Below are 13,673 nucleotides of genomic sequence, written 5' to 3' on the forward strand. Positions count from 1 at the left end.
TAGTAGACATCGCTCTTGCCGGCGCTGAGGCCCGACTTGCGGATGACCTCCTCCTTCTTCCAGCCCGGGGGCAGCGCAGGGCAGTCCATCCTGCCGCGCTTCTCCATGCACCGGGCGCGCGGCCCGAGGCGGCGCGGGGAGGGGAAGGGGCTCCGCCGGCTCCTCCTCCGCCTCCTCCTGCCCCTCGGCGTCGTGGCGGCGCCGGGCCGGGCCGCGCCGGGCCGGGACCCCCCTGGCGATGGCGACCGCGGCGCTGGTCGGCGCCAGGAGCCCGGGCTGCGCGCGCAGCTTGCTTGCCCGGCCGCCGCTTCCGTAACTGAGCCGCGGAACCCGAGTCATCGGCGTTCCGCGCTCGGCCATAGAGCACGGCCCGCCGGGCTAGAGCGCCCCGCCCCGACCATAGAGCGGCGGCCCGGCGGGGCAGAGCGGCGGCCGGTGGGGGGAGAGCGCGCCTCGCGCCAGGGGCAGCACGTGCGTACAGGGTCCGCTCCGGGCTAGTGCGACTGCGCGGGGTGGGAAGTCGGGGTCCTGCGGGAGGGAGACCTGGCTCGTGCGCGCGCGCGCACACACACACACACACGCGCGCACACACACACACACACACACACACACACACACACACACACACACACACACACACACACACACACACACACACACTGCACGGGCTCGTGACGCTCCAGGGACACGGCACAATGCACGACGAGACGGCACACGCTGCGTGCGATGGTGCGCGCGCAATGCGGAGCACCACACCACACAGCAGCGCGCGTGAGCTGCTCAACGTGCACACGGCGCACAAGGCAGGACCCCACGCACGATTCACACACACACACACATACACACACACAGAGTGTATGTATGACCCCCTCAGCGTGCATAATGCAGGCCCCATATGCAGTTCAGACACACGCTCACACAATGTATATGACCCCCTCAACATACACAACGCACAATGCAGGCCCCCACACAGTTCGCACCTGCACACACACACTGCATATGATCCCCTCAGCATAATGCAAGACACCCCCCCATGATTTAGGCACACACTCACACACACAAATACACGACGCCACACACGAGGCACAACACGACACAGACCACTATACACATGATGCGAGCTATGACCTACAATACATATGACACACTCCACCTACACAACACGCAGGGCAGGACCCCACACGATTCACACGGCACAGCAAGACACACAATGTACACGATGCAACATAGGACACACGGTACATATGACACACGACACACCATTTGACCCTCTCAACATACACGACGCCACACAAGGCACAACCCGACACAGACCATACACATGACGCGACCTATGATACATTATGACGCACTACACAACACGCAGGGCAGGACCCCACACACGACTGACACACGACACGTAGTACGTAGGACACTCCAGACACGACACGCAACGCGCACAACATGACATAGGACGCAGGGTCCACAATGCACACGGCATGACGTGGGACACATGATTGAATAGGTACAACCAAGCATACGTTTGTGACACAACACAATGAACACGGCGCGACAAACGACGCATTATGACACACGACACAATCCGCATGATGTACAACACGGGGTACATATGACACAATGCACACAGCACGGCATACGACCCCACGCACGAGTCACACACACGACACGCACACGGACACGGCCCCTGCCAGGAGCGAGGCGAGGGCGGGGGCTGGCGAACTCCGGGGACGGGGCCGGTCGGCCCTCCCGCTGACGGCGCACACTCCGGGGACGACGCTGGTCGGCCTCCCCGGCGGGGGCGGGCAGCTGGCGGCCGCATGGAGCTCCCGGCGGAGGCGGCGGTCCCACGTAAACACGTGGATGGGTGGAGCCCGACCCGGCAGTGGTAGCGTCCCTGGGGGTGGGGTCCGTAGCGGGCGGGTCGCCCCTTGTCCCGGGAGGCCCTTTTGGTCCGGAGGCGGGGCCGGCCTGGCTGGGCCGCTTGAGCGCAGAACGCCGCGAGGTAACAGACGTCCCCGCAGTAACGGGGCCCAGGTTGGGCCTGGTTTTGAGGCGCGTGGTGCTCGCCCAGCTTCAAGGCGGGGGCGGGACAGAGCTGTGCGGCCACCCACCTTCATGGGGAGAGTAGTGCGGCTCAAGGGCCTAACATTGAGCCGGGACAAGTGCTTTAAACCACAGAAAGTTCTTCCTGGGTGGACGGTCCAGGGATGACACCTCTGGGAGCTGCCCCAAATCACCCCCATGACTGTCTTTTGTGCGGGTGATGCTCCTGTTCCCGACGATGCTCCGCATCTTGTGACTACGAAATGCCTTTTGTTGTCCTACTCCATGATGTCTTTTTCTCAGCCTTTCACAAGATTGATCAGATTGGGCTTCAGGTTGCTCTTGATCCAAAGCAGAACCTTGTCAACAAAGTATTTTTAAGGCGACCCAGATGAGAAATTGGACAAGATCTGTCTCCACCCTGAGATGGCAGAGTAGGGGTTGTGTTAAAGAACAGAAAGCTGCTGTTCTCGTGAATCAGCAGTTCCGTTCTTTCTTTCTTTTCTTTTTTTTTTTAAAAGTCAATTTTTGGCTTAAGAACAAAGACTCGTAGACATGTTTTTCCTTTCAAGTTGCAGATCCTGCTGCCCTAGAGCGGTGCTGAGCTCTACTCCCATAGGTAGCTCAGCTGACTTCAGACTGGCCATGTCTACATGAGACACTGACTGCACAGTAGCGGCACATGGCAGAAAGCGTGACGTGATGCTACCGCACAGTAGTCGCAGGCTACTGCACAGTCGCGTCATGAAAGAGCTGTTTGGCATTGCTAATAGGCACTAAGTCCAGTTACTGCACAGTCATTTAGTACTTTTGTATGCAAGTACCAAATGACTGTACAGCCATCGTTTCATAGTTACAGCTACTGATGAGTAAAATGAAGCATGATTCAGTAGGAGGGCTCGAGTAAAATGAAGCATTGGTTCATATAAGTGGACAGTGGCAACTTGCAAATCAGTTTTCAGTTTGAGTAGTTTGCATTTGCCCAACTAAAAATAATTCCTGGAGTCAGTAGACCATAAAAGTGGTTTTAAAACTGTTTTTTTTCCACTTGCTTTTTGCCCTTGACAGCATTCTGTTCATAGGTTTGATACTTGGTTGATGGTCAGTTTGTGGGCTTTAATGGTGAAAGCCACAAGCTGATTCTCCTACAGTACAAACAGAAATGTCTCTTGTAAAGCAGGAGAATCAAAACTGAAATTGTAGATGCGGTAAAAAGTGCTGTACTCAGAGGTTGGTCCAACTGCATTTGATGCTGTCATTCTTGTGCTTGCCTGATCTACAGAACAGAAGAAAACATGTACACATTTTCTACAGATAATTTTCTAAACTATCATCAAGCTGAAAACTATTATATAAAATGTCAAAAACATTATTATATAAAATATTTATGTATGAACAATAAGTCAAGTTTGATGATAACTGCTTTAAATGGGAGCGCCGAATGTGGCCGGTGGTATGCTAAATTCCTGTTCATAACGGACTGTCATGCCAAGGGCTTATGACAAAACTGGTGTACAATTTAGAAATGGTACTTTTCCATGTGCTTTTTGGTTACCAATGTAGTTTTAATGGGCAAAGATTTTAGCAGCATCAATAACGTTCTAAGAAGTTGTTTAATGTATGTTATAAACTTCGGTGCATATTTTCATTGCAGCAAACCATGGCAAGGGCTTTGGCAGCAGGCAGTACAGCACACAGAGTGATTGTGCATATTGACCTGGATTGCTTTTATGCACAAGTAGAAATGATCCATAATCCTGAATTGAGAGAGAAGCCTTTAGGTAAATTTATGCTTTGTTGTTAATTGCTCTTTAGTTTACACGCATATAGTACATGTAAAGACAAATATTTTTTGTGTGAAAGACAAATATTTTTTAAACTCACAGATACTAATATTTCACAATTTTTTCTGCTTGGTTTTGAAAGACATTTCATTTTAAAAATATTGGCCTTATTGCATGTGAAATAATTGATCCATGGTGGGGGAGAAGTGTGACATGAATTCTGTAGTAGGGATGTGATTGTATGGATCAGATTGCATGAAAAGGGTAAAAGTAAGAAGATTGCCCTGTAAGTGAAAGTTCACTAGTATTTAAGAAGAAATGAAATGTCATTATCATAAAATAACATTCAAACTGGTTATGCGCTCTTCAGTCTCATACAAGAAAATAAGATTGTGATTCTTTTTTCAGTATTACATTAAATTTCTGCCTTATGATTTTTAATAGTGGCATGAAAGTAAAGGAACATGTTTTGGCATGGCTATGAAATAAATGAATCTCTCATATTTTAACTTTGTCTTTAGGTGTACAACAGAAATACTTGGTTGTAACCTGCAATTATGAGGCTAGAAAACTTGGAGTTAAGAAACTTATGTCTGTCAGAGATGCTAAGGAAAAATGTCCACAGCTGATACTAGTTAATGGAGAAGACTTAACTCCTTACAGGGAAATGTCTTACAAGGTTACAGGTACCAATCAACAACTCCTTAATAAGGTGGAATAAGTGCTGCACATATCTTATTATAATGGGGAGCATTTTCTTGAATTAACATTTCTGATCTGACACAGGCCTTCGTGTGTTGTCATTAGGCTTGTAGCCATGTCATCTCAGCCTGAGATTCCATTAGATTTCACAAACTAAACAGTAGGACTCCATCATTATCTAGATTAGGTTTGTAAAACAAATGCCTGCTGTGGGATGCTGATGTATTTATATGGCCCAGCATGATGTTTGTATCTTGAAGTCAAATACTGTTCCTGTATTTGACTTCAAAATTATGTCAGCATTGCTCATGGTTTCTAATGGATAGAAGGGGGCTAGGAGTTGGGGACAAAGACTGCAGGATCAGGAATTGGTATTTGTTACAGAAGAAGTATTGCAGAGGTCAAAAACTGAAAACATAGAAAAAGAAACAAAAGAAAACGAGGGAGGAAGAAGAACAAAAGACAGATATAGCAGCCTAAATAGCAGCAGTCATTTTCACCATGTGCTGTATAACACAATATGGTACAGAATAAATGCATGTTTATTAGTTAAGGGCTGTGTTTTGCTCCTTGATTTCTATGAAAGCTTCCCTTCCATTGAGGTCAATGGGAAATTCACTATGGATTGTGAGTATAAATATGAGTTCTTGGTTTGCATTATTATACTACATAGTTATATGCTTTGCTTTGTTTCCATAGAACTATTAGAAGAATTTAGTCCACTGGTGGAAAGGCTTGGGTTTGATGAAAATTTTGTGGATATTACAGAGATGGTAGAGAAGAAACTAGGACAGCTACAAAGGGATGGATCATCCAAAGTGTCTGTGTGTGGTCACGTGTATAATGATCAATGTGAGTGGATATTCCTTATTTTGTGAAAAAGTTATTATTAAATACTAGTAGATTTGGGAATAGAATTGTAGGTTTAATAAATTTTCTTTCAAAACTTCATGGCAGCACATTTCTTATTCCACATGTAATACTATCCTGTCTACAGTTAAACTGTCCAAAACTTGAGCTGCATATTCTCATACAGTGAGAATCTTGTTATTCTAACTGGCATATGAGTTGGTCACGCACAGTGATTTGGAAAAATAAATGTTTTTGTTCCTGTGGCCTGTAAAAATACATAAATAAATACAGAATTAAACATCCAGTTTGATCAAGGTCAAAGTAACAACTTTCATGTTACTTCATGTAACAGTTAGTTTTAAGGATATTATTTGTTATAATTACTCTTTGTCAGTTGCTTGGCACTTAGTCAAATTATCCTTAATGTAGAGAAGAAACGGAACAAAGTTTTCCTATGGAGTGTAGTGGAAGAAGATTAAAGGGCAGTTACCAGATATGAAGGTAGAAGTTGGACTGGCAAATACGTTCTTCCTCTGCACAGCTGTATGCAGTTGAAGTAATAAGATTTATATTCTTAAATGAACCACAGAAGAATGTATCCTTACTGGTTCAGGTGATATCATCACCTGATGCTATTGCTACAGTTTTTTAATATGGTGTGAAGGAGCTGTCTTAAATATGAACTTTAATGAAAAACAATCCTACGTGAATAATTGAAGGGAAAAAAATCTTCCTCTGTTGTAATTAAACAAATATTTCCAAATCTCTAATTCCAGATTGTTGTGAACTGATGAAGAATGCTTTACATTCAACAGCTTGTCTAAGGCTGTCCTGAGCACGCAGTCGGTCCAATAAAAGATACCACCCACAAAAATCCTTGCCCGAGCGATCCTTAGCATATTCATCAGCGCTCATCTTTGTCTTTACAGCTGTCTGTTTACAAGATATGATGCATGTAAGACTTATCATTGGATCTCAGATTGCAGCAGAAATGAGGGAAACCATGCACAACAGACTGGGTCTTACAGGGTGTGCAGGAGTGGCTTCTAATAAATTGCTATCAAAACTAGTATCTGGTACCTTTAAACCAAATCAACAGACAGTACTTCTGCCTGAGAGTTGTCACCACCTAATAGAAAGCCTTGATCACATCAGAAAAGTGCCGGGTAAGAGACTGGTGCCACCAGCTTTCACACATACTTTATAGATAATATTTGGTTAATGCGTTAATTAAACAAGTATTAATTAAACAGATTAATACATGTACACTGTGTTAATTAAAGCTGCATATTTCAAAATCTGGGTTTTCACTCTTTTTATTTTTTTATTATAGTCAACCTAGATCTTAGACAATGAAAATAAATTACTTGTATTTTTTGTTTTCTTATTCTTTTCATTTTGCATTTGTGCCATAAGTGCTGTAACCCTGAGGGTGCAGATACATTAGAAATACTTGGAATTCAGATGTTTTTAGAAATGTAAGTAAACATGTAAATGTTTGTATCGCCCTCTAATTTCCTTGGTAAATCCTAAAGTTTTGTTTAACGCTATCTGAGAATGTTGCTTCTAAGAGTGTAACTAAAATTGATGTATAGCTGGGCATTTTACATTTTGGAAAATGAGTATTTTAATGTATTGATGCAATATATATTCAGTTCAATTCAAAATAAAACACTTTACTAATATTCTACATAATATATATATTGTAACCTTATCTTTAACAAATAAACTTCCATATTTCGTCTATTATAGTGTTTTGCAGAGAATTTTTACCTAAGTTATGTACCTTTTTTTACCTAGGCATCGGCTTTAAGACTACCAAGCGTCTTGAGTTGCTGGGTCTCAGTAGTATACGTGATCTCCAAACCTGTTCTCCTGAAATATTAGAAAAGGAACTGGGAGTTACAGTTGCTGAGCGGATCCAAAAACTCAGCTGTGGAGAGGATGATTCTCTTGTGACCCCCTCTGGACCTCCACAGGTACACAAAGATTCATAGATGTTAGGGTCAGAAAGGACCTCAGTAGGTCATCGAGTCCGACCCCCTGCCCTGGGCAGGAAAGAGTGCTGGGGTCAGGCGACCCCAGCTGGGTGTTTGTCCAGTCTCCTCTTGAAGGGCTCTCAGCGCAGGGGAGAGTACCACCTCCCTTGGAAGCCCGTTCCAGATTCTGACAACCCTTATTGTGAAGAAATGCTTTCTAGTGTCCAACCTAAATCTGCTCTCCGTCAATTTGTGGCCATTGTTACTGGTTACTCCAGGGGGTGCCCTAGTAAATAGGGCATCTCCTATTCCCTGCTGCTCTCCCCGATACATGAGGGGAAAGATTTCCCTGTTTGAATACAGTTTTCCTGAACTAGTTTAAATACAGATACATAGAGTTCAGGAATTGATATGCTTGATTTGGCCAGTGGCCCATATTTTATGCATTCACTGTTATAACTCAGAACATTCTTATTATTTGGACAGAGGGTACATTCCTCTTAGAATTCTGCTAAATTCTAGGCCTTATGGACATACATTTCCCAAATTAATTGCGTCTTGTCTGGAGAAAAAAAAAATATTTCTTTTTATCGATTTTGAAGTTTTTTGGTCACCTGGTAATACACAAAATTGAAATGCCTCTTGTATTTGTCTTAGTCTTTTAGTGATGAAGATTCCTTTAAAAAATGTTCATCAGAAGTAGAAGTTAAAAAGAAAATTGAAGAATTACTCACTAATCTTTTAGACAGGTGACTGTCTTCATTTGTTATTGCTGACTGAATTTGTGACCTGAAAGGACACACTGGGCATATGTAAGGTTTGTCTCTCAACTTAAAATGCTGCCCCTTCAAACTCAGTCTGCTTTCCTAGAGGTTCCACTGATCCTTCTACCCTTTTTCTCTCAGCTCATGAAATGTGTCCTCCACAACAGTCATGTATTTGTCTCCTGCAACTCTTACATGTCCTAACCATTTCATCATAAGCGTATGCTTCCTATGGCTAAAACTGTATTCCTTATCTTCCATTCTATTGCTTTTTTTATGGTAGACAGTGTCATCCTTCCTGTTACTTATTCCTATAACCTGAGGTCATTTTCATCTTCTCACTTTTGTTTACCTTTCACATCAAGGAAATATTCATCTCCTGCTGCTTCACTCATGACAACATTGTTTCCCCTCATTTCCTTTCTGACTTGCTATAAACCACCATTTCTCAACCCTTGAGTCACAACCCAAAAGTAGGTCATAAGAATATATGAAAGGGTTGTGAACAAACTTAAACTGATCAACAAACTTTCAAAATTGATTCTTTGTTAAAGGAGAAAAACGTGGGAAACCGTGGCTTTTCCCTTGCAGACTGTTAGAGACACAGCCTGCAAGGAGCTGCTTGGGGGCCCCCCATGTCCCATACATTGGAGGCCTATGGGTGGCAGGCCGTGGGTCAGGAGTGAGGGGCACTGGGTCAGGACTGGCCAATGTTTACACGTGGGTCCTGGTACAAAAAAGTTTGAGTACCACTGCGAACCACATCACGAATGTAGCTGAGATCATAGTCATTCCTGATTGATTAATTCCACTGACTTCCCATTTTTGCTGCATTCGATGTAAGCCGATTTGTTTCAACATCCATGAATGTTTGAGTTTGTCTCTTTATCTTGTCTCTCTTCCAAACATTGTTGGTCTGTTCCAGTATGCAGCTTGTCCAATAAAAGATATCACCCACAAAAATCTTTGTCTGTCTGTCCATCTTAAAAATCCCATTTGTTCCCTTCTTCTGTAAATGTCTTGCATTTCTTTTCATGCTGCCTCTTATCTGTAAGTCCCACCCACTTCAATAAAGTACATCTCACTTCTACCACAACTTGCATATAAGATTAGGCAACTAATACATTGATTTACTTACATTTAAAAAGAGAAGGGAAATATCCTCTTTACATTCCAAACCCTGATTTGATCCTGCTCCACCCTCACCATCCTTTATATTTTGTAATAGTGTTTTTCACGTCATTTCATCTAGTCTAAATTGTAAAATCCTCAATGAAATGTCTGCATCTTTATGTTCTGGAAGATACTTCAAAGCCTTTTAGATAATGAAAGAAAGAAACGCAAGCTACGAAACTAAAGGAAGGAGGAAGAGGAAGAGAAGCTAAACTCACCTCTGGAGTCATGATATTTTCATGGAGTGAAAAAAGTATTAGCAATAAAAGGCAAATTGGGTCCTAAGGGGTATAATCTCAATGCCAGAATGCGTTCTGAATACATTAAAATAGAAGCAGCACATTTGTATGTTAGTGTTTTTGCAAACTGAGCTTTACAGTCTTCCTATTCAATTTAAAGACTCGTAGGCCAGGAACACAGGAATTAGTTAAGCGTTGCCAAGTCAAGCTGTCCCGATTTTGGAAAGCTGCAAACAAACAAGACATCCCTTAAAAGCAGGTTAGCCCCATTCCTACGGTAGCAGACATACAGTGGGGTTGAATCAAGGTTTTGTCATGCATCCAAATACCAACTTTTCAGTGAAGAGCATGTTTGTTTCTCACACTTTCCAGTACTGTACACAGCCTAGTATGCATTGTTCTAGGCTTTGCCCTGCGTTTATGTATCTATAACCTTGTATGTTCAGAAAACTTAACACATTTTTGTTTCCAACAGTTCCAAAGTACAGCACCTTATGATTGTCTTTTCCAAAAAAAATTATCAAAAATATAGCAAAAAGATAAGTTCATCTTCACTTTGCCTGTGCAGAATTCTCCCCTCAAGCAAAATTTTCTAGTATAGTTATTATTCCCAAACTTCTACATAGCAAAGCAAGACTGCTTTCTAATATGGGAATATCTTTACAATTGCAAAGTGATCACGTTCTCCAGGTTGAGAACCATGTTTTAGTATTCTGCAGTGCACTTCTGCAAAGGAGTTCACTTTAAGAATGAGATACTTGGATTTTTTTCTTATAAGAGATTGAAACAAATTCAACTTTGTAAATCTCTAGCTGTATTTATTGGAATTGTTTATTGGAAACTGTCTTTAAAATGGTGAAGAAATAAATGGAGATTATAAGATTGATAATAAGTAGAATTGATTTAGGAAGAATCAAAATGCTTCATTTCAATAAAGGGAAAGTGAGGCAGAAAAACTAAAATTAAGGCCATACTCATTATACTCTATATTAAATACCATTATTTTGTCCAACTTCCTTGGTGGATACCAGAAGAAATACATTTCCTTTTACAGTAATTGGCTGAATAAAATACAAATTAATTAGTGTTCATTTTAATTACACTTTATATTTTTTCTTTTAGAATACACAGTGATGGAAGAAAACCACATACAATAAGATTAGCTATTCGTCAGTTTTCACTAGCTAATAAATGGTTTAATCGGGAGAGTCGTCAATGCCCTATTCCACCGCACATCATCCAGAAATTTGGGACAGGTAAAGGCTGTTTAAAAGTTTCTTAACAGTGTTTCCACATTTCAGTTCAAAATATTTCAGTGATTTTTGTATGACAGCTATATCATGATGAGACAGACTAAGAACACAGAACTTGATGACCAGAATAACTTTTATTTCTTAAGAAAGTAAATTGTTACCCAGGCCTTGAAGGGACTGTCTTGACAGTGTGTGAACCTAGACGCAAAACGTACTTGTCTACATTTTACCCTCATGATGACAAACCTGAGTTATATTTAACTCCTCCCTGTTAAAAAACAGGCAGTAAACCATAAAAGAAAGTACTTGCTTAAGTAAATTAAATTTTAGTTGGGTGGGTGATCTGTAAGATTTCAGTTTCTTCCTGATGCACTTTTTTATCCAGTGGTATATTGCAAAGATGCCATCTTCCCTCTGAAGTAAGTGGCTTCCAACCCATATACAGATTACAGACTTTTGGTTGCCATTTGATTTAGTTCCCCGCTCCCTTCCCTTATACTTGGCCAGCCTCTTCATTAACATGCAGAATCATTAAACTTTCTGGCTTAGTTAATATTAGAAGCTAATACAATATCATAATCATCAACATAAATTGATAAAGGGTTAGAGTGTTTCACCTCTAGATTACCGGTTTGAACCTGTTCTGGACTAGAGATGACCAAAATTCTTAAAAAACTTCTAAGGATAAAGATTCCATAACCTCTCTAGGTATTCAATATTTCATCACCCTCATAGGGGAGAAAATTCTTTGTAATGTGCAACCTAAATTGTCCTTGCTGCAATCTACTGTAAAGTAAGTTTTGTGGTCTCAGTGTAAAATTAGTGGGCATCGTAGACATGTTGCAGTTTTTATCATAGTTGCATATATTGGGGCCCTTTGTGGCTTCTTTGGGATTTTTTAGTTGCAGGACTGTGGCTTAATTTTATGCATTTATATTGACCATCTTTCCAATTTTCACATCGCCTCTTCGAGAAAGGCAGGGCAGGAAAAGGAGCACTTCTGTTGGTAATGGCTATATTGTAATGATTCTGTGCATAAGTCTTGAGAGCTGTTAGTCCAGCACTTTTCACAAACACTTTTTAAAAACATCAACATGTAAATACAGTTTATAGATCACCTTGTCTTTGTTTTTTTGAAAGAGTCAAATAAAAATCTCCTTACTGGGTATAAATGTTGTGACAAATCCTTAGAAAATTTTAAGAATATATTTAGTCCATCAAATATTTACATTAATACTTACCCTTATTTTGTATTTGTACAAAGTACTGAAAGTTCAGGTTTTCTCCTAAGAGTGAGCCTGTAATGTCTTGATTAAATACATACCTATTTAAATCTTAATTCCATTCAGTCTTGTACAGGAAGTTTTGATTAAACTGTGCTTTGTGTCAAATTTCCTATTTAGGAACCTATGATGTTGTGTCCCCACTGGTTGCTATACTTATGAAGCTTTTTCGAAAGATGATAAACGTGGAGATGCCGTTTCATATTACCCTTCTGAGTGTCTGTTTTTCCAATCTCAAAGCCCTGCCTAGTTGCACTAGAGGATCCATTGGATTTTATCTAACTCGGACATCACCCCATGCAAGTGCTTGCACATGTATTCAAGTAAGTTGACAGTTATTGAAAAAATGCAGTAAATTCAGAATAGGACAATATATTTGCTGTAGTCTGTATAATCATTTTTAAGTAGTACTTGCTTCCAAGTTTTATAGTCCCAAATATCTGGTCCCAAATTAGTGGTAAAAATGAAGACCTCTGTAAACTCTCCTGAATAAATACAATTCCTAAGATGTGTTTTCATGATTCTCTTCCTTGGATAGTTTTAATTAGCATATCTTGAATGGGACAAACTAGGTTATGAAACCTTATTTCTCTGGGGTAGAGAGAGGAGTTTATGGAGAAAGGCACTCAAGCCAATGTTTCCAAAAATAAGTGAATAAATTTGGGTTTCCCATGAGCTTTGTTGAGAGCTATTGTGTGCTCTAAAAACAGGCTGCTTATTTAGGTGCTCTAATTATAAAGTTAAGAAGCAACTTAAGCACCAAGTGCTTGTATAATTGAGCTGTACAACAAGATATAGAACTGGCCTTGAACTAAAGCAGATTTTCTCTCAGAAAACATCTTAAACATTTGGTTTGAATTAAAACTTGTTAGTGTCCTTAATTTGCCTTTTAATAGTTAACAATAAGGCTACCTTCAAACAGAGAGAGAGTGAGTGTGTGTTGTTTCCATATGCTCTCAATATCTTCAGTTGGGCCAAGACTTTAGCCCAGACCTTTATTTAATTCATAGTATTTGTGAGCCACTCTATTGCTTATCATTTGAGATTTACTTGGAATTTAGAAACTTGAGATTAAGTAAACAAAATGTAGGTCTTTAGACATGCACGAAATATGGATACATACAAGTAGGTACGACCACAAGTTGCAGTTTCCATGGGCAAATATGCGTTTCTATAATTACTAAGTTCTTGCAATTACTCACTTGATGAGTAAATGCAAAGTAGGAAGCTTTATTCTTGGTCCTTTCTGTTTCTTCATTGCACATGCCCACAGACAGCCTTCTTTAGCGTCCCTAATTTGTCACACATCGTGCATCAGTTCTTAAATCAAGTTTTGTTATCTCTCCACCCAGTCTCTCTGTGACTACTCAAGCTCAGATAGTACCCTTGAGTGCCAAAGCTCCATTCCCACTTTCTGCAATTTGAATGTTTAGCCCTTTTAATTGTCTTTGGTGGTAGTTTTAAGTATTTACAGAGTGCATCAATAGTAGAACTGGTTGGGAATTTTAATGAAACCTTTTCTTTGTTAGAAAAGACTAAAACCAGCAAAGACAGGGTTCTTTGGGTAAGTCTGATATCTTTTATTAGACCAATTCAAATAA

The 13,673-nt window shown here is 41.1% G+C and overlaps 1 protein-coding gene across 4 annotated transcripts in view; it reads left to right on the top strand.

Annotated features, from left to right (window-relative positions):
• The window catches only part of POLI (DNA polymerase iota), a 16,910-nt gene continuing 3,237 nt past the window's right edge, over positions 1-13,673 (top strand). Inside the window, exons 1-9 of one of the 4 annotated variants that reach the window (XM_090037804.1) lie at positions 1-471; positions 3,698-3,824; positions 4,349-4,513; positions 5,229-5,381; positions 6,311-6,547; positions 7,182-7,360; positions 8,018-8,109; positions 10,659-10,792; positions 12,193-12,395. In XM_090037804.1, the coding sequence (XP_089893930.1) occupies positions 43-471; positions 3,698-3,824; positions 4,349-4,513; positions 5,229-5,381; positions 6,311-6,547; positions 7,182-7,360; positions 8,018-8,109; positions 10,659-10,792; positions 12,193-12,395 (1,719 nt within the window). In that variant the 5' untranslated portion in view covers positions 1-42. Of the gene's footprint in view, positions 472-1,725; positions 2,003-3,697; positions 3,825-4,348; positions 4,514-5,228; positions 5,382-6,310; positions 6,548-7,181; positions 7,361-8,017; positions 8,110-10,658; positions 10,793-12,192; positions 12,396-13,673 lie in introns of those variants that run through there. The other 3 variants (XM_090037806.1, XM_090037807.1, XM_090037805.1) reach the window with 3 other exon arrangements.

This window comes from Crocodylus siamensis, chromosome 3 (genome assembly GCF_052110815.1).
Source record: "Crocodylus siamensis isolate JL-2025a chromosome 3, ASM5211081v1, whole genome shotgun sequence".
NCBI classification, from domain to species: domain Eukaryota; kingdom Metazoa; phylum Chordata; order Crocodylia; family Crocodylidae; genus Crocodylus; species Crocodylus siamensis.